This window comes from Podarcis filfolensis, assembly GCF_964270895.1.
Source record: "Podarcis filfolensis genome assembly, chromosome: 4".
NCBI classification, from domain to species: Eukaryota; Metazoa; Chordata; class Lepidosauria; order Squamata; family Lacertidae; genus Podarcis; species Podarcis filfolensis.
This window is the reverse complement of record NC_139607.1, coordinates 84,573,550-84,593,909: the sequence shown is the minus strand read 5'-3', so window position 1 is coordinate 84,593,909 and position 20,360 is coordinate 84,573,550. Positions and strand designations below refer to the sequence as shown.

Genomic DNA, 20,360 nt, shown 5'->3' with positions numbered 1-20,360 from the left:
GCCCAGCTACATAGAATCTTATGAAATCACATGCTATCAAATATTAGGTAGTTTTTATTTAATATTTCCAAGTTACATTAAAGAATTTTTTTCAGTAAACTTAGCAGGCAAAGCATTCCTCATGTGAATTGTTTGTATAACTAGCTAGAATATGTCCAGCTACATTGGAAGAACCACAGAAAGAAATTAACTTAGAACAATTGACACAGAGCCAGATCTATGGTCAGAGAAAATAGTTATCAGTTTTACAGTGAAATCATATGTCTGTCTACTCAGAAGTAAGTCTCACTATATTCAGTGGGGCTTAGAACCAGGTGAGTGTGTGTGGGATTGCAGCTTTATTTTAGGATACAAAAAGGGGATTGCAGCTAGAAAGACCATCTTCCAATACATACTTTCTAACTCTAAACCTTAAATGTGCTGAGCTAATTTTTCCTAAAACAAAATAGTATCATGTAGTAGTTACTTCAACTATTTAATGATAGACAATTAGAAGCTTGCAGGCTGGACAGATGGGAGCCAGAGCTCTGCCACATTTGTGACTATGGAAGAAGCAAAACCCTCTTGGGGTGTTAATGCTGTGAACCCCTCCATCATAGGCTCAGGGTGTATATGTGTGAGCGTGTAAATAAGCCATATATCATACAGACACCAGTCTTTGCTGTCCTTCGCACCTGGAACCTTGGAATCTTGCACTGCTCAAAATTTGAGGTGGCGTGCAAACAATATTAATTGTAAATTGAGTTGCTTGTCAGCACACATATTCAAAAGAAGGTTCTGCAACAGTGATTAGAGTGCAATGTTAGACTCCAGTCAATTGTTTAATGTCTTTCTATTTGGGGTAAGTCAATTAAAGTGCTGCTTTTGGTGGTGTGCATTCACTTCTCCACCAGGCAAATGGAAGGTGAGAATCTGCTAGCTTCTGAGATACGCTTTTGCAGCTAACATCTCACCAGACAAACCATAAAGATGGCCATAATAAAGCTGTGTATCAGTTTACCTTGTTCATACACGAGTTCCATTAAATCTGGTGTATTTTCTAATGTTCTGATTCTGGTAACAGAAAGAAATGGAAAACAATGACTGCAGATTTAATTCAGAGATTAAACAAAACTTACTATAGTGCTGTCTAAGGCATTCCTGGAGGAAACTATCTAGATCCACTCCAGATATGTTTGGGGCTGTATCTGTCTTGGTTGCACTGATAGATGACATCTAAAGGGAGAGGGAGAGGGGAAATGTGACCTTGTTGGTCTTACTAGATCTTGGTGACTTTTGGATAGCATCAACCATGGTATCCTGCTGAACCATCCATGAGAGATGGGCATTGGGTGCACTGTTCTCGGATTCAAAAAGAACAGGAAAATGCAAGTGCTTAAAATTTATTCTGTGAAAAATGTTTGGAATGTCTGTGTTAGAGCTCAGTTACACTGAGGTGTAATGAGTTTCTCTGAGATTTAATGAAGATTAATTGACAATTAATAGCCGTAAATCATTTTTGACAAGAAAGGAGTTATAGCCTTATTCTTTGGTTCATTTTGTGAGCCCATTTGCAGCTTATCAAAGTCTGAGTTCAGTTCACTGCTGCTTAACTGAAGAAATACTGTACACAATCACTCATTACAAGATATATCAGAAGCAATAGAAAAGCCCCTGTTTTATCAGGAGATCCAGCCCTCTGATAAATTACTTTAACATATAAGAAAGGTGAGCTGAATTAAGGGGTGGTTATTTCAGGATGCATTTTGCTGTATTAAACATTTCATCCTAAACAAAAAGTAAAGAGAAAGGATCATATTGGTGATCCTTTAATTAACCATTTAAACAATCATTTTTATTTCTAGCTTTTTATATTTCAATTGTAATGTGTTTTCTGCATGGAAAGCCATTGTTGAAGCATGCTGGCCCTTCTTTGATGCAGAATACAAATATACGCTGCAGCACAATGCAGCATACTGCAGAGTCATGGGATCCCCTTTGAAATCTTACTGCATCACGAATGCATTTCCGAACTGAGTGGCATAGTCAGTCAACAGCAAAACTCCAGTATTCTCTCTAAGCAATGTTAGTGACATTCTGCATATGTGTCTTTGGTATATAAATGCACACAGACACGATTATTACTGTATGCAAGGATCTCTGCAAATTACCCTTTCATAAACATGACCTGAACCATGAAATTCACACTGTTTTCTTCTAGTCCACTTAATTGGAGGATACAGAAATCATTTATAAAGTACTGTTTGCTTTTTATTATTCAATCATACACTCAGTGGCGTAGCGTGGGTTGTCAGCACCCGGGGCAAGGCAAGTAATTTGTGCCCCCTAACCTGTGGATTTGCGCCCCCTAACCCTAACCCCCAGATGTTGCGCCCGGTGCGGCCGGCCCCCCCTGCACCCCCCACGCTATGCCACTGCATACACTCAGTTATCTTATTGCCATATGGAGTTTTGAACTCGGCTCTGAGCCTCAGCTTTGCAAATTCCTGTCATAAAGATACTTTACGATGCCCTTGAAACATTGCATCATGTTGCAGCAGCCATTTACAGCAGATAATACAGTAGTTGTAAGTCTTTGATGAATAAGGTGTGCATTTTTATAATAACGAAAAATGACTATGAAAAAGTGAAACCTGCCCTTAGCCCATGTTAGTTTAAATTCTGATATAAAGATACTGAGATTTCAGATATGGAGTTTAGCTTTGGCACTTACCACTTGGACTACACCTTGACCCAGTTCATACTTGACAACAAGCATTACTAAAAGAAAAAAGAAAACTCTTAGCCAAACAACTAGTTGTTTTTCTAAATGGTGCATGATGATCTGAGAAGTTTGTTTCTCAAAATGGTACCATCTTCTTATCCTGAATCATATATATCCAAAGTACCGTATTTTTCCGTGTATAAGACTAGGTTTTTTTACCCAAAAAATGAGGTTTAAAATTGGGGCTCGTCTTATACACGGGTAATGCTGAGGGGTGTTTTCTTAATTTGGAGTCCCCCCAAATGGGGGCATCTTATACACAGAAAAATACGGTTATTTAAAGAGCTGATTTCCCTCTGTTGAGGAAAGCTATCGGAAGATTGATTATTTCTATGCAATGCCTTTCTCAGAAGAAAAACCTTGGAATCCTAGTCTACCAGTGCTTACGTATGTGTGGCCTAAACACAATAGACAATATTTTCATTACCTCCGTTATTGTCAACTTTATGGGAATCTCATATTGAGGGCTTCATCCTAGATTTTAGAGTCTGGATTTACTTGCACTTGCTTCCTCAGTGGAACAAATGCATTTGGAATTCTACATTGTACCATTTTTTAATCTCTGATTTCTGTGCAGGGTGCATACTTGCTTTCCCTCAGCTTTCAGTTCCTTCGTCTGAGTTTCTTTATATATGTGCACTTGTACAAACTGAAAAACACCACAAAAGCAATTTTATGTGATTGTATTTGTGATCTCATCCAGCTTCTTTAGAGCCATATTTTGCACTTGTGTAGTTGTGCCCAGTGCACATTCATAAAACACTGCCACAACACAATTACTTGATGAGATGAGATTGAATGTAGGGTTCTGTCAAGTGCATGTGGTGCTTTACCAGTGTACTGGTGTTGCATCAATGTTCTGGGCCACCTGCATGCTACATGTTGGTGCATAGTGAGAACATGCTGACCATTTCAGCCCCCTGCCTCCTCCTGCTGCCCAATACTGAGAGTGAAACATTGGTTTGGCTTTGTGTTACATCCAAATCAGAGCTTGTGGTTTGCCTTGCTCCAAACAAACAGTGAGCATTAACCAAGGTTTGTTCTGGGCTTACTGCTTGTGGTTTGTTTGGAAGAGAAAACAGCATAACTGAGGCTAAACAGATGTTAAGGCAAGCCATGGTTTAGCTTCCAGTACTAGAGAGGCAGCTTGAAAATGATTTGACTTAGTGTTAAAGAGGTAAAGGTAAAGGGACCCCTGACCGTTAGGTCCAGTCATGGCCAACTCTGGGGTTGCGGCGCTCATCTCGCTTTATTGGCCGAGGGAGCCGGCGTACAGCTTCCGGGTCATGTGGCCAGCATGACTATGCCGCTTCTGGCGAACCAGAGCAGCGCACGGAAACACCGTTTACCTTCCCGCCAGAGCGGTACCTATTTATCTACTTGCACTTTGACGTGCTTTTGAACTGCTAGGTTGGCTGGAGCTGGGACCGAGCAACGGGAGCTCACCCCGTCGCTGGGATTCGAACTGCCGACCTTCTGATCAGCAAGTCCTAGGCTCTGTGGTTTAACCCACAGTGCCACCCGCGTCCCTGTTGACTTAGTGTTACATGCAAACAAACTTACTATACATTCTTAGTTAAATTGGAGGAGTGAGATGCAAAGCAGAATAAATCCATGTAACAAATGACTGGACAGAACCAGGACATTTTTTCTGCCTGCAAGTTATACAGATGCTGAGGAGGTGCTGTTTTTGCTGCTGCTGCTGGATCTAGACAAATATACCTTATTACTAGGGGCTACCTCCCCTGTTCGCTCCCCTTGCCATTCCCTTTGCCAACCCCCCTTCCCCAACACGTGGCCAATCCATCCTCTCTTTATACCTTAACCCACCCACCTGCCTATCCCCTCACAGGCTATCCCACCCCCTTTTAAAGGAGTTTGGGAGGCACTTCAGAGAGAAGTTTGCCAAACTGCTCTCTGAAGCATCTCCCCCTTCCATCACTTGTCTCAGCAGCAATATTCAATGGACTGGGGGCACTTCAGAGAGCAGTTTGTGGCAGTCATGGGGGGGGGCGGGGCTGAAAGGGAGAAAGAAGCTCCTTTCTCTCCTTTGTCCCCCCTCCACCTGCTGCCACAGCTGCACAGAGAGAGAAGAAAGCCTGAATTTTAGCAGAGTTTTTTCTCTGCTTCTCACAGCAGCATCCATGCCCAGCAGCAACTCTCTTATCATCACTTTATTGTATGGTGGGGGAGCTAGAAAGTGCCTTCCCAACTGGCAGAACCTTCCTCCTTCAGTCATGGGTGTAATGCTTCATTATAGCGTTCATGTATAAAATCAATTGTATGTAGGCCCAGACTTTATGGCCAAATAATGGATCTTATCTAGAATATCAATGTGATCTGTAGACCTTCATATGCTGTATTTTACATGCATATGCCCTATTCAAATATTTTACCTACCCATGGAACATCTAGTGGCATTGCATGTCTTGACAGGTTTCTTAGGTGCAAGGAGGGGTGCAAACCGGGTCTATGTCTCCTTGTGTTTTGTAACTGGGACAGAACAAATGAATGTACTCCCTTGGTTTATTCACACACAGTATATCCATCAGTTTGCTTGTTGGTCTCCTTTTTCTTTTCATTTTTGGCTTATTTGTAATGACTTACGGTTATATACAGATAAAGACTAACTGACTGTATTCCTAATAAAATGCAGTACATGGCCTCTTCACAGAAACAAGTGGCACATAGTTTTGAACTTTGATGATATTCATATTCACAGCTGGCAGAATGAATGGGTTTTTCACTGTGACAGAGAGGTTCGCTTTTAGTTTGCTTAAGTTAAAATTGCATAAGCTAGCATGTCTCCTGTGATTTGTATTCAAGCTTTTAAGACCTAATTCCCTTGAAAAATATGCTGATGCAGTTCCTTGACATAGTATAAAGCCTGCACATTTTACTTCTGATACTTAGTAAAAACCTCATCTTGCAAATCACTGCCATAAATTATAGTTTGGACATGCACAAGACTAGAATGCATATTGGAAGGATACTGAGACAATCTATGTTCTCATAATATTCACTATCCTGACAAAGAGTGCCATTATTGTAGTTACGAATCTTTAGTACTGTCTCATGCTAACAGATCCTTAGTCAAGTTCTCAGTGATATAAGTAAATAAATGATAAAAAATGTAAATGACATTTGGTGTAAGCACTGAGGAAGCTTATGCAGTTTAATTTTTCATACTTAAAAACACATTTCATGGCAGGCTTACGGAAAGAATCCCAGTTTTCTTTTTTTAAAACGTTGGATTTCATGTAACCCTCGATTTAAATACTTAACTTAATACAAACATTAAATCTAACTAAGCACCAGGAAGCTTCCCAAAATACAAACAATTCATTTTCAGGAGTGTCAAATTACAAGAGACAAAGGATTTTAACATTAGGGCTTAAGTCTTTAGCATTCTTTTCTGGAAGGATGTTGACTGAAGGTTTCCTTCCATGTAACATTATTTGTACTGCAAATTAGGGATCTGATCCAGCCAGTTTCTTCCACACTCCCTCAGATATGGTTCTCTCATGGTAGAACTGCTGACAAGGAGAGCTGGTTAGCAACACTTGTGTCAGCTTGCCAAATTAGCGAGCAACTGGTGTCTTGAACGTGTTTTCCATTGGCAATGAAGGTAGCCAGAAGGAAGTACTGCAGCCTCTTAGCTGACATGGCCAGTATGATTAAGCCATTTGTCAGCTGGCACAAGAGCTGAAGGTGTTCTGCTTTCACCTTGGCATAAAATCCTCAGAATCTTCTACGGATCCTCAGACCTTGTTGTCCACCAGCTGCTTTGCCTCACCCTGCACTCTCTACGCTCATTTGCCATGTGCTGCCTGTCTTCAGGGTTAACTACCTTGAGTGTGCTTTCAAGCTGCCAGCCCTGACATAGAACAGTGCACTATTGCTTCTTATCTAACCTTCCTCTCGCTGCATAAGTTGAGGTTTCCAATATGGACCTACCCATAATTTTGTCCAGTACAGATGTATCCTTAACACTAAGTACTGTGCTAGCATATACCACAGCACCACATAGATAGATAGATAGATAGATAGATAGATAGATAGATAGATATAGATGGGTGGCGCTGTGGTCTAAACCACTGAACCTCTTGGGTTTGCCGATCAAAAGTAGGCAGCTCAAATCCATGCAATGGAGTGACCTCCCGTTGCTCTGTCCCAGCTCCTGCCAACCTAGCCATTCAAAAGCATACCTGTGCGAGAAGATAAATAGGTACCGCTGCAATGGGAAGGTAAACGTGCACTCTGGCTTCCGGCATGGTGTCCCGTTGCACCAGAAGCAGTTTAGTCATTCTGGCCACATGACCCGGAAAGCTGTCTGCGGACAAACACCGGCTCCCTTGGCCTGGAAGCAGAGATGAGCACCCAACCCCATAGTTGAATTCTGGACTTAACTGTCCAGGGGTCCTTTACCTATACTTATTAGTAAGCACAGCAGTTACAGTCATAGAATTGTAGAGTTGGAAGGGATCCCCAGAGCATCTAGTCCCACCCCCCGCAATGCAGGAAACTCAGCTAAAGCACCCATGACAGATTGACATCCAACCTCTGCTTAATGACAGAGACTCCACCACCTCCCGAGGGAGTCCATTCCACTGTGTGTACTGTCAGAAAGTTATTCTTTCAGACGATGGAAGCCAGTAAAGTACAGATGAAGCAAAATATCATTTGACACCTCAGCCTGCTCCAGCAAAAGGCTAGAAGAACAAGTTGTTTATATGTACCTCCCCAAAGAGTCTTGCAGTTAAGTAGAGGCAGGAAATCATTGCATTGGAAAATAGGCTCCATTTTACATTCATCAAAAGTGGACCATGTGACTGAAAATAGGTTTTCTGGGTTTGGATTGAATCAGGGTCATCTTTCATGAGTTTCTTTGCTAGTGTTTATTCAGGGCACATAACATAATTTTTAGATGCTGCTACCTATTTTGAAAACTGTCTGTTGCCATTAACATGGTAAAAATAGTATATTTTCAAGCAAGGTGATAAGATCTGAGGAAATAACATTTCTGTCACATATATTATACAGTAACTAAATATGGTAGGTGGCAGTAGAGTACTTGCCTTTTTATTTTCCTGTTGATGGGGAGGTGAAAATGTAGAAGAAGGTTTATTGGCTGATTTTATAAGAAAAAATAATCAAGTCATTAAAGATTTTGTACTTTAGTACAAAAGTCTGCCACAGAGTTTTGAAGAGATAATTCTGCAGAAGCTGTACAAAACTCATTTTTGTCACTTATCTTTGAATTTAATGTATGTTTACATTCTGTGACTTCTTAAAACTGTTGAATAGATTTGCTTAAATAAACAAATGGTTTAGCCATATTTAATATAGAGTAGGGGAAATCTGTAGCTAAACTACATTGCAGACAAAACAGAATCAATTTTTTATATACATAAAAATTAACTTAAACATATGCATGTAGTTACTAAAAATTAAAGCAACTTTTAGTTCATATATTATTTTCCAGTTCAGATTTTATCCTTTAAATTGCACATTTCTTGTGAAAATCTACCCTTTCTTTATTCATGTGTATAGAGAGCCTTTCCTATCAACCTTTGCATCTAGTGACTTCTTTCATTAATGGATGGGAAAGAACAGGGGTCAGCAAACTTTTTCAGCAGGGGGCTGGTCCACTGTCCCTCAGACCTTGGGGGGGGCGGACTATATTTTTTTTTGGGGGGGGAATTGAACAAATTCCTATTCCCCACAAAATAACCCAGAGATTCATTTTAAATAAAAGCACACATTCGACTCATGTAAGAACATGCTGATTCCCGGACTATCCGTGGGCCAGATTCAGAAGGCTATTGGGTCGGATCTGGCCCCTGGGACTTAGTTTGCCTGCCCATGAACTAGAATGTAAGGTAGAATTATTTAACTCAGGTGGGTTCCTATAACTGTTAGGACTGCCACATAGTATTATGAAGTTCAGGATGAGAGAGGATTTTCAGCCCTAACATTTCATTGTGCCATGGAAAAGGCTGTACTTTTCTTAAGAAGAAATAGGGTGCAAGCACCTCCTCAATTTCTGGCCTTTCTAACCCCAAGTTTGCTTTCCAGGCTTCCAGCTTGCCCTTTGCATTCTCACTTGAACTCCACAGCACTTTTTCTGCTAGTGCTTAGATTGTTGTTTAGATTGCAAGAACTTCAGTCACAAGCTAAGATTTTTTTTATATACAAAGGTGGTTTCTTTGCTTGTTTGAGGGTTCTTTTCTTTAGAAACAGAGTGCATTATTGTTTCATAGTGGTTTAGAGTGTTTTCCCCTCTTTCAGTTTTCCAGAAACAAGCATTAAAGTAACCAGTGTGTAACTTCCAGGATTCACCCTGAGCTTTTTTTAAAAAAAATGGTGTTATGTTAACCACTCAGCTATGTGCGTGAGAAACTTTTTTCTGTTTTGGCCTCTGAAAGAAATAATTACTAGTCTTCACCTTCATTTTGCTCCTCTTAAGAGACCAGATAAAGATTAGTTTGGCTAATATGAGTGCAATAAAATATACTCATTTGACAGGATTTTTTTTTTGTAATCCTATATATGTTGGGAGGAATAGGAGGGGGACATCTAATTACTGTATTTTCCCTTGTATAAGAATATATCCCCCCCCCAATTTTTTAAGTTTAAAATTGGTTGTCTTCTTATACACAGAATGTTCAAAATATTTATTTCTTAATTTTGGGCTCAAAAATTAGGGGTTATCTTATACACTGGGGTGTTTTATACACGGAAAAAATACGGTATATGGCTTAGTATAAATCTGTTTTATCTAGTAGCAGAAATATTGCTTCTGCTCAGAAAAAGCAAGGTTGCATTTTGGATTTTCAAGGGAACAAAACATTCCCAATAAGTTAAGTGATGCATTTCCATCAAAATTCAAAATCTTTTGTATCTAGTTTGAGAATGGAAATGTTAAAAAAAATATATCCCCATTTGTGTCTATGTTCTTTTTAAAGCTTGAATTTGTTTTCTTCAATGTTTAGCAAATTAATCGATAGCAACAATTATAAAAGTTAAAATAATACTTCCACAGACTACCAACTAGTGAGGCTTCATGTTCTAGCAAGTCTGATAAATTATTTTAATTTGCTTTCACTGAACCAAACAACAGTACATAATTTATCAGACAAACAAAGAAAATGAAACAGTGCATCATCACACATTTTTCAAGATTAGAAAATCAATCAAAAATGCACTGGTGGACTTTAAGTGGATAATTCTGACTATTTAACAACTAAATAGTTTGCCCTAGAGAAAGATTAATGTTTATTTATTTCAAAAGTTCTGTGTGGCCAAGCAAAACAGGAACTACACTGTGGTTTTAAAATCTTAGAAGAAACAACCATTTTAAATAACATGTAAACAGAAAATAAACATGCCGCTATTTTATTGATCTTGAATTTAAAATTGTTTCATTTCTTCTCGGGAGCTACCCTGACAGCTCTGTTACAGGGCAGCCTGTAAATATTGATAAGATAAATAAATGTCAGTATGGGCAATGCTACTGCATTGCTGTGAGAAAAATGCATAACAATTCATAGATATTTTATTGTTCCAACAAGGGTGAAGTAAAATGAAACTACCCCACTTAAACCTCAAAAAATCCCAATTGAACTTTTTTTAAAAAAAGATAAAATACTGATTTCTTGCTAAGATCAAAACTAATAAATGCAGCTTTTTTTTTTTAATATTCCTTGTTGGAAAGATTCCTCCCTTCACCAGAGCCTCTAGCGAGTCTTATTGCAAGACAGGCGCATGAGGGGTGTGCATGGCATTCTTACAGCTGCCTGTCTCTGTAGGCCCAAACAAATGTGCCTCAATAGTGATAGCAGCAAGACCAGGGGTCAGCAAACCTTTTCTGTGAGGGGCCAGTTCACTGTCCCTCAGAACTTGTGGTGGGTTGGACCACATGTGCGCGCATGCGCACACTCTCTCCCTTAGAGACAGAGCAGCTGAGATACCTCTACTCACCATGTTCAGACGGAGCAGGCTGGGCTGGGGAGGGGGCACCCCTGGGTCTCAGCTTGCGCGGAGCAGCTGCAGTCACCCCGCCGGGAAAGGCCCCTACCTTGGGGTGTCCATGATGGTGCTGCTAATGTGCCACCGCTGAGCAGCACAGAAGGGTCTTCCTCCTCTTCCTCCCTCCTTGCAGGCCCTCTGCTCCTGCTTCTTCCCACTCCTTCGCTTCTCCTCCTTTCTCGGAGCTAGATGTCAACAAGGCACCCTGCCCTGCGCCTCACCCCGATTGGAGCAGCGAGCCTCGGGAAGGGTCGCCATTGGCCGCCAGCTCACATCAAACCAGCCAGTGGAGAGGAGGCCTGAGGTTGCTAATACTTCGGATTCGCCAGTATCGCGGAAGTCTGAGCAACCTCGGAGCATGCTGGGAGATTTAGTCCGGGTGTGTGTGTGTGAATCGCAAAAAAAAATGGTGCCCAGGAAAAAAAATGGCGATTGCACCGATCCAAGTAGCGGTTGCAGAACCGTTTGTGGGCCGGATCCGGCCTGCGTACCATAATTTGCCGACCCCTGAGCAAGACAATGCATGCTTGCTTCCTTCTCCTGCCATATCACAAGAATTTCAATAATATGTGATTAAATCCTGCACATATTTATGATTGCTATAGTTGTATTGCCATCATGAATATACATGCATAACTGGTTAGGGTACTGCAGCCTTGAGTCGGATTTGAAGTGCTTGATTCTACCCCAACCTCCAGAAGACAGTTCTGTTTATTTGACATACCCATAACTTAACTAGAGAATTGTCTAAGTGTTCACACACTGTCATATTATCTTTTTATCTCAGGTAATTTCACAGCTTCGGATCTTGAGCCGGTCTGTAACTGCTGGCTGCAAATTTGACAGGGAAATCTGGTCTAATGAGCTTTCTCCAGTCCTCAATCTATGGAAGAAGCTTAATCAGGTAAGAGGGTCATTTGTTGGTAAAGATTTCAGTATTACTTTCAATAGAACAGTCTAGGTAAAATGTCTATATCATTCATTTGAAAGATGGGCATTCCACAAAAAGGGAATTCCAGTACAACATGGATTTCATGGATTTGTTGGAACCAAAGACTCCTTTCAACTGATGCATTTTTTTTTCTGTGAGAGAAAAGAATGTGGCTGCAGGTTGTAGTAAGGTAGACCTCATTTCGGTACAAATTTTTCAAGAGACAAGTAAAATCACCTCACAGGTAGTGAGCATATCTCCAGAAGTGGTGCTGCTCAATATAATTGAGGAGTTGGATAAAAACGTGAAAAGTAAGGACCTTTCAACCCACATACTGATGGCAGCATGTCTCATCATTTCAAGATTCTGTAAAGATTTAGTGAGCCACTTTAGACAACCAGTAATCCGAGTTATATATGATTCTGAGTATTGGTAGAAAACTTAATGCAAAACTTCCAGCTGGCTAAGGACTAGATTTTTTTTTTAAAAAAAATATTTTCTGTATGGGTTGATTCTATTTTCTGTACCATTGTGGCATATTCAAGGGATCTGCAGGTCCTTGTTAAATTTTGACTAAAATAAATTCTGCAATGTATACTGGTTTATGTAAATTAGCTTTGATTTTCATCATCTGTTTGAATAGTACATGTATTCTTTGGATATTGTTTTAAAAATGGGTACAATAATTAGATAACTGGAGTGAGAATGGATGAGAAATCTGTACATTTAGGAGACAATAGTGACTATGGCAGAGACCAAAAAGAAAACATGTTAGGTTTATACTGCTGACATAAGTTACTTGAGCTTATTCCAAAGCCAAAATTTGAATTATGTCCCTTTCAGTATCAACCTTAAGTCATTGCTGTGAGTGGGAAATATAAATTTAAACAAATAAGCAATGAATTGGATGAAGCCAATAGCATCAGTGTGTGGAAATGCTGTCATGAGTATTGACCAGCACATACAGGATTCCACTTGAATCCAGCTTTTAGCACACCTTTGTAGATGATCCTCCTTCCCCTTTGCGCATTTAGTAAATGCATATGAGTAACACCTGAAAAGAATTTTTGTGGTGCTCCCTTTCTTAAGCCAGCATTGCAGCTTTTATCTGTTGTAGCCAAATATCTCAGTTGTGAGTTGATGTGCTGGGCTTGGACATTTTCAATCATTGCTTGGAAATAATCCAGGTTGACTGTTGGCACTGTCAAAACTGACTTTGAAAACCATTAGTTGTGGGATATGTATGCAGATCTGCTCAAGTAAGGACCATAATTATTATCTTCCTGGTTCAGTTAGTAGAAACTGCCAACCAAAAATAATACTTTCATACCTGAAAAACTATGAATATTTTTTAATATAGATGCCTCTTTCCAAATTCCTTTGGATGAATCACTTTCCATTTTTAATCTACATAATTACTCACTGCATTTTATATTTTATTAAAATCAATATGATTAACTATAGACACATTTCTTTCTGATGGTCATTTTGAATTAAAAATTACTCAGTTAAGAATACTAATCAGCATTAAGTGCCGTTTGTGCCCCTCAAAATTATAATTAATTTTGAAATACTTTAATTTTTAAGTGAGGAAACATTGCAGAGTTGAAATAATTGTAATAGTTCTCTTTAGTACACATTATTGTATATTTAAAATATATTTCACTATGAAAATTATGAAAACTTGACATCTCTCCACAGCTTACTAAACTACAGAATTTTTGTTACTAAATATTATAATGAACAGTTCTGCAAAGCGTAGCCATTTTTTTAAAAAATATTATAATAATAATGATGATGCATATGTTTGTAATGCTTGGGGTGTAGTTCTGTAGTCAATAAACTAAATTGCTTTCATTGTACTGCACTAAAGTGGAACTACTTATCATTACAAAGTTTCTCTAAAAGTATTATTTCCCTTTTTTGAGCAGGAGATGCCCAAACTGATGTAGCCCTACAAAAGTAATTTGCATGATACTGTTACTAGGAGTCTCTGCAACAGTTTGTGAGGATTTTTCAAGGGTCCACAAATTTAGTCACCATAGCAACCACACAGCCTATTTATTTGTCTCTGATCATGCTGTCAGAGAAAAAGCTCTACCTCTCAACTGAGTCACAGGCATTGGGGTGTGGCAATATAAATCTCTGATTTTATGCTGCAATTGGTATAGAGGCATTCTAAGTGCCACTGAACTGCAGGAACTCCCCAGCAAGCCCTTGTGCACAACTTTGGGCAAGCCAAAAAAACCCCCCCAACAACTTTTCTGTCTGGATTTTCACTGTTTAAAATATGGCAGTCCTGGAGTTGGTGCTGAGCACAAAAAAATGACTTGACCACTAAGGCTTCTATCCTATTGTAGTTTGTAGTCAGTGAAGACACATTGTGGCAGTCTCAGATCATCTGTGCTGTTTTCAAGAAAGGTTAATGAAAACCAGACACGGAATGCAAAAGTGTTGCGAAATTTGTGTATTTGTGTCTATGTATCAAATTCCTATCACTAGAAATGAGTACAGTTATACCTCGGGTTATGAACGCTGCGGGTTACTTCCGGGTTTTGGCGCATGCGCAGAAGTGCAAAACAACGTCACGCACATGCACAGAAGAGTCTAATCGCATCATGCGCATGCACAGACACAGCGCTTCAGGCTGGGAACGCTGTGGCTTGCAAACGCGCCTCCTGCACGGATCATGTTCGCAACCCGAGATATGACTGTACATGATAACTGAATCTGGACTGGATCTTATATTCACCACATGGATTATTATTATTACTATTATTATAATTTCTATACAATTTCTAATTAATTACATTTCTATACAGTTCTTCATCCAAAGATCACAGGGCAGTTTACAATATAAAAACACAAAAATGCATACCATAATAACAAATAAATACAATAACCCGTACATAGTTTAAAAGGCCATAGATCATTGAATTAGCCGAAGGGCTGGCAGAACAATGTTTTTGCCTGGCACCTAAATATATGTAATAATTGGCATCACCATGATGAATTTCCCACCCCATGACCTTAACATCTAGTAGGACCCACTGTGTGAGCCATTGTGTAGTGATTTCCCCCCCACTAGTAGTTATCAGTGACATGGATTGGTGGTGAAGAAACTCACTATATAAATGTGGGAACAGCGCAGCTGACAACAAGAATAATGTGGTGTGCTAACGTTGTCAAAATAAATTCTGGCGGAGCTTTCCTATTTATTTTCCTTTCTTTTGACAATGGTGACTGGAAAGAGAGTGGTAAATGAAGCCCATGAAAAGCCACCTAAATCAGTTGCAGCCGTCAGGCCATTTTCTGAAGCAACTTCTTGGTAAAAACTGACAGGCGATGAAAGTATTGTCACTGCTGTACCATATAGTAAATGTGATTGATAACTTTTTCCTACGTATTGAATTAAAATTCTAAATAAGTCAGCCACTGTGCTCTTATGAAATTTAGTTCAGCACACTTGTACGCATATAGCAAGAATTAGTCCATTGTGGAAATAGTTTGGCATGTTCAATTGTAACTTTCTTTCCACAAAGTGTGTGTGTGTGTGTGTGTGTGTGTAAATGCAAATTGGACTACATTAAAACAATAGGTAAAATCATATATATGTAATCTGTTTCTAATAAAAATCTGAGAAGAGCTTGCTTTAATGTAACCTTTTGCCATATACATAAATGTTTTGGTCCTCCATGGTTTGTGAGTCAAACGAAGAAATCTCTGAACATACTTTCCCATGGTTTTATTAATTAAATAAAATGTAGTTTTATAAAATTTCAGAATAAGTGCTGAGTGCTTGCCAGTTGTCTCAGTGCCATCACAAGCATTGGCCAGAACGCTGGAAGAGAGGTGCACACTCGCTTGTGTGAATAGCTTTTTTAAAACACACATCAGCTTGGCATATCATCAGAACCGACTCAAAACCAGCTGATAAAAATGACTGATCTTATTGTACAATTATCAAAAAAGAAAATTTTATGCTGTAAATGTATAATTTATGTAAAGACTTATAGCCTGTGTAGCTTTTCCCATTACATATAATATGATTTCAAAGCTTGATTTTGGGGGAAATCAGGAAACAGAAAATTGTATCTGAAGTAATCTTCTGTTAATGGCTTTAGCTGAGCAATTTGCAGAGTTCTGGGGATTTAAGAACATTGATTATTGAAGAGGAAGCACTAATTAGCTGCATTTAAACTACAGCATCAGATGTTTCCCCAAAATACGAGTTTCAGGTTCATCATGTATAATTCACTTGTTAGAGTCTATTTAAAACATTGTTTACTTCCTGGTGTGTGTGTGTGTGTGTGTGTGTGTGTGTGTGTGTGTGTAGCCTTTTAGCTAGGAATAAAACCGAATTTCATAATTGACCTGTCTCAGAAAACAAACAACGTCTGCTCATAATGCACAGGAGTATTATTCAGTGACCATTTGCTGCTAGTGCATTCTAGATGAAGCGTTTGGACAAGATGCAAGGCATGACACATAAAACATGTTATGGTAATCAAGGCTTGAGGTTACCAACGCATGCACTTCTGTGCTCAGGCTGTCATGTTACAAGATGGTGTACCAGCCAAAGCTGGCAAAAAGCACTCTTGGCCACATGGGTCACATTGGACGCCGCTCACAGAGATGTGCCAAGGAGTACCCTCACAATGTGTACCTGCTCCTTTAGAGAGAGTGCCACCCCATCCAGAACTGGCAGTCCTGTGTTCTCCTGGACACAGGAACAACCCACCCACACATTCTCCATCTTTCCAGGATTCAAGCTCAGTTTATTGACCCCCATCCAGTCCAGCAATGCATCCAGGCACCAGACCAAGGCTTGTACAGGTTCTCCTGACTCCAGTGTAATGGAGAAATAGAATTTAGTATCACTGATGATACCCTGTTCCAAACCGCTAGTGACGAGTCCCAACAGCTTCATATATGTGTTGAATAGCATTAGGGACAAAATAATACCCTGTGTCACCCCATTGAATAACATTTTCTCCCCTTTTAGAATTCAAATCTGATTCATCAGAAGGTGTCCCCTCCTTCTGAGCGTCAAGGATCTCCAATCCTTTCATTCATTATTCTTGAACAGTTCAATGCCATTCGCTTGGTTCAGAGTATTCATCTGTCTCTCGCTGCTCTCAGTAAAGTCATCAGAGGAACCTCGCTGCTGAGTTCAGAAGTACAACAACTAGCAAGTGCTTTGCTAAACCAAAAGGTAAGGTCTTCTTTTAAATTCTCGTTGTACATAATACATCTTTATTCTGTAAATATGGCAAGCTTGAACCAAAGCCAACTAATTTAGATAAGTGCAAGTTTTAATCTTCAGTTAGGTTCTTGTGTGACTCACAAAGCTCAGCAATGCCTGCAATTATTATCATCTTCTTCTTTCAGTGCCCCGTAACATGGCAGAGCAAATGGGAAGGCCCAGAAGATCCTTTGCAATATCTCAGAGCTGTTGTAGCACGAGCGCATGCTATCCAGGTACAATTTAATATTTCTCTAAGATTCAGAATTTTAATAATAAAAAGTAAAGTTCACGTGTGTTCTATTTATATTTCATATTCATACCTACCTTTCTTTTATTAAAGACAATCTCTAGGTAGCTTGTATTGGAGTCTTCCACAAATACAGTTTTGTCTACATAACACTTTCACATATAGCAAGGGGGGGGAGCGGAAGATGTGGAACCTATTTCATAGAACTGACTAGAATCATAGACTTGTAGAGTTTATACCTTGTAGCATAAATTCCCGCTTCACTTGCTTTTTTAAAAAACAACAACATGTCATTAAATTCATATAACACTTGATTGTAAAAAACCTCAAAGTGGTTTACAAAAAGAATAGAACAATAAAATTATCAATACAAACTGTTAACAACAGTTGGGTGTTTAAAACACTCAAATAATAATTAAAATCAGTGATAAGTTTTTTTAAAAAAACACCCAGATTAAAATATATGATCTACACATCTGTAGAACATAAAAAAATTGAGCGTGTGCCAAAAAAGCAGGTCCCTGCCTGATGTCAATAGGCAGGAAGTTCCAAACTGTAGGTGCTGCCACACCAAAAGATCTATTTCTTTGAAATGTGGAACAAGTATTATTGGGCATCTGTAACAGTGTCAGTTCCGCAAATCATCAAGTCGAGGTGGACGGGTTGCAAGTCGTTCAGGGCTTTATATACTAATAATAACACCTGGTAGCAAATTGGCAACCAGTGCAGGTCTCTGAACACAGACATTGACAGGATCTCACTCCTGCCAGCAACCGTGCTGCAGTATTCTACACTAATTGCAGCTTCCAGATCAAGCACAAGCGAAGCCTCACATAGAACACGTTGCAGTACAGTAGTACCTCCGGTTACATAAACCTCTGGTTACGTAAACTTCAGGATGCAAAAGCAGCAAACCCAGAAGTATTTGACTGGGTTTCTCTGCATGTGCATGTGCAGAAGTGGTCCTCAGATTGTGGAAACCTCAGGATTCGACTGGACCTCCAGAACGGATCCCATCCGCAACCAGAGGTACCACTGTAATCTGGTCTTGAAGTAGTATGAACCCCTGTGACTAAAGGTTTCCAAGCTTTTACATGGATATATTGTCCTTGCATCCATAGTTTCAGGAAAGGTGTTGGGGTTGTGTTGGGTGTTTTTGCCTGGAGTCCTGTAATGTTCTGTGATTTAAGTTTACACTACACAAAGCCAGAATGATATAGTCCCATGCCCTGTCCTATGAGCTATGCTCTCCCTCTCAGGAGTTGATGGTTTGCTGGTGGTGTGCTGTCACTAGGCTTGGGAGTTACTCTGATTCCTATATTTCACCATGGTAGCACAAGCAGAACACAAAGAGGTGGCTTTTCTCTCTCCACTAAGTTCATATGGCTTACTCTACTTCAAAAGCTGGCATGATGTTATAAGGATAAGAAGAATATGATTTGGCAGGTGACCATTTTTCAGTGGGCACTAGGACACCAGCGTGTGGGGTTGTGTTCTGGTTGCTTGAGGCAGGAAAAAATCATTTAAAGGTAATTTAATTTGAAAAAGTAACTCATGTCTAGGGTATTCTAAATACTTAGTGGATAGTTTCCCAAGAAAACTAACAAATATGAAGAAACATTTTAGCTTTTATTTAGACAAATGAAAGTGCACATTGGAGTAAATGCGCAAAACTCTAGTTGTGGTTTTTGAAAGTCAGATAACATTTTTCATTCTTACTGAAGAATCTGACTCATTCAGAAGCTGAGGTGAATTTGTATGCAAGCATTCCCTTTGGTACTACAAAATACCTTGACGGTGGTTCTCGGAACTTCTGTGAAGATCCAACCTTAGCACATCCCATGACAGATATTGTAGTCAAAAGGTTATTATTGCCAGCTCCAAAATTCATTTCCTTAATAGGCTCCCTTGAATTGTCTGTAGGTGATGCATATTGCATTAGGAAGTTCTATAATAAAGAGTGTTTTAATTTCATTCTTTCATATAAAATGACTTTACCCTTGGGAACACGTAATGAGATGAAGAATGCACTAGCAAATTAACATCTCAGCCTGTCATATTGCTAAGGATTATTAGATACATTAGGCCACTCCACAGGCATGAAACCTTATTAAACCTTGAGGAAGCTTTGTGACAATAATGTTTTGTGTGTGCTAGTTTCTGGTAGTTATTTTAGCCAAATTTGCATCGCCAAGGGAATTATTTACAGTGTTCTGTCTCTGGCATTTAGAGTGCAGTCTCTGCTTCTGGGAATAGCACCTCTTCCTTGTTGAACACTGATTTAATCTTCTGATTCCACAGGGCAACTGGGAGAGGGGGGCAGAGGAGAGGCTTCCTGGGTACCCAGATTATCCCCACCTCTTGGGCACAAAGCTTCTGTGATCCCTCCTACATTCTGACTATAGTTTTCTTTTTCTTAAGTCCGGAATTGTACATCCTTCCCTCTTCCTAGTTAGAGACACTTACTCGGGTGGGGACAGGGATAGGAAACTGTAGCTTACTTAATATCTGTCAGGAGTTTGTCCTACACTCGAGTAGGACCCTGGCAGAAACACATGCCCGACTGGCATGTTCTCTCCCTCCTGGTCAATTGTTCGGGAGCTTCATAAGCTTTCTTCTGCCCGAACATCACAGCGACCGATGCCAACAGACATCGGCACACTCAGGGATCTGCAGAGTCTTCGCTGTTCGCGTGACACACCTCAGCAACTCAGCATTTTGGCTAATCTACCTTTATTTACATATAAAGCATACACAGAGTGCTGCAACATGGCTCCCTCTCTCTCTAGCATCAGACAGCAAAAACAAACAAACAAACAAAGGACAATAGTCCCACTTCACGGAACACAGTAACACAAACATCCTGTCTCCGTCACTTCCCACTCTGTGGAATGAAAACATACACCGTCATGTGATAGACAACAATCTCATGACTGCAATCACGGAGCAGGAATCTTAACAATATCCAGACTCTAATACAGCAGCTGCTGTAGCCTAATGCCAACCCTGCCCCTTCTCTGCTCTACAGCCAAGACAATGATGTAATAGAAGGAGCCACAAAAAGCTGACTCAGAATTTTTGGGCAGTTCCCCAGAATTCCAAAACTGGAATGGAAAGAAGCATTTTCCCCTCAAGGGAA

At 39.8% G+C, this 20,360-nt stretch overlaps 1 protein-coding gene across 1 annotated transcript in view; it reads left to right on the top strand.

Moving 5' to 3' along the window:
• DYNC2H1 (dynein cytoplasmic 2 heavy chain 1) overlaps positions 1–20,360 on the top strand; it is a 144,528-nt gene that overhangs the window by 105,327 nt on the left and 18,841 nt on the right. Inside the window, exons 83-85 of the mRNA XM_083608904.1 lie at positions 11,583–11,699; positions 16,732–16,941; positions 17,118–17,207. Of these exons, the coding sequence (XP_083465030.1) occupies positions 11,583–11,699; positions 16,732–16,941; positions 17,118–17,207 (417 nt within the window). The remainder of the gene's footprint in view (positions 1–11,582; positions 11,700–16,731; positions 16,942–17,117; positions 17,208–20,360) is intronic.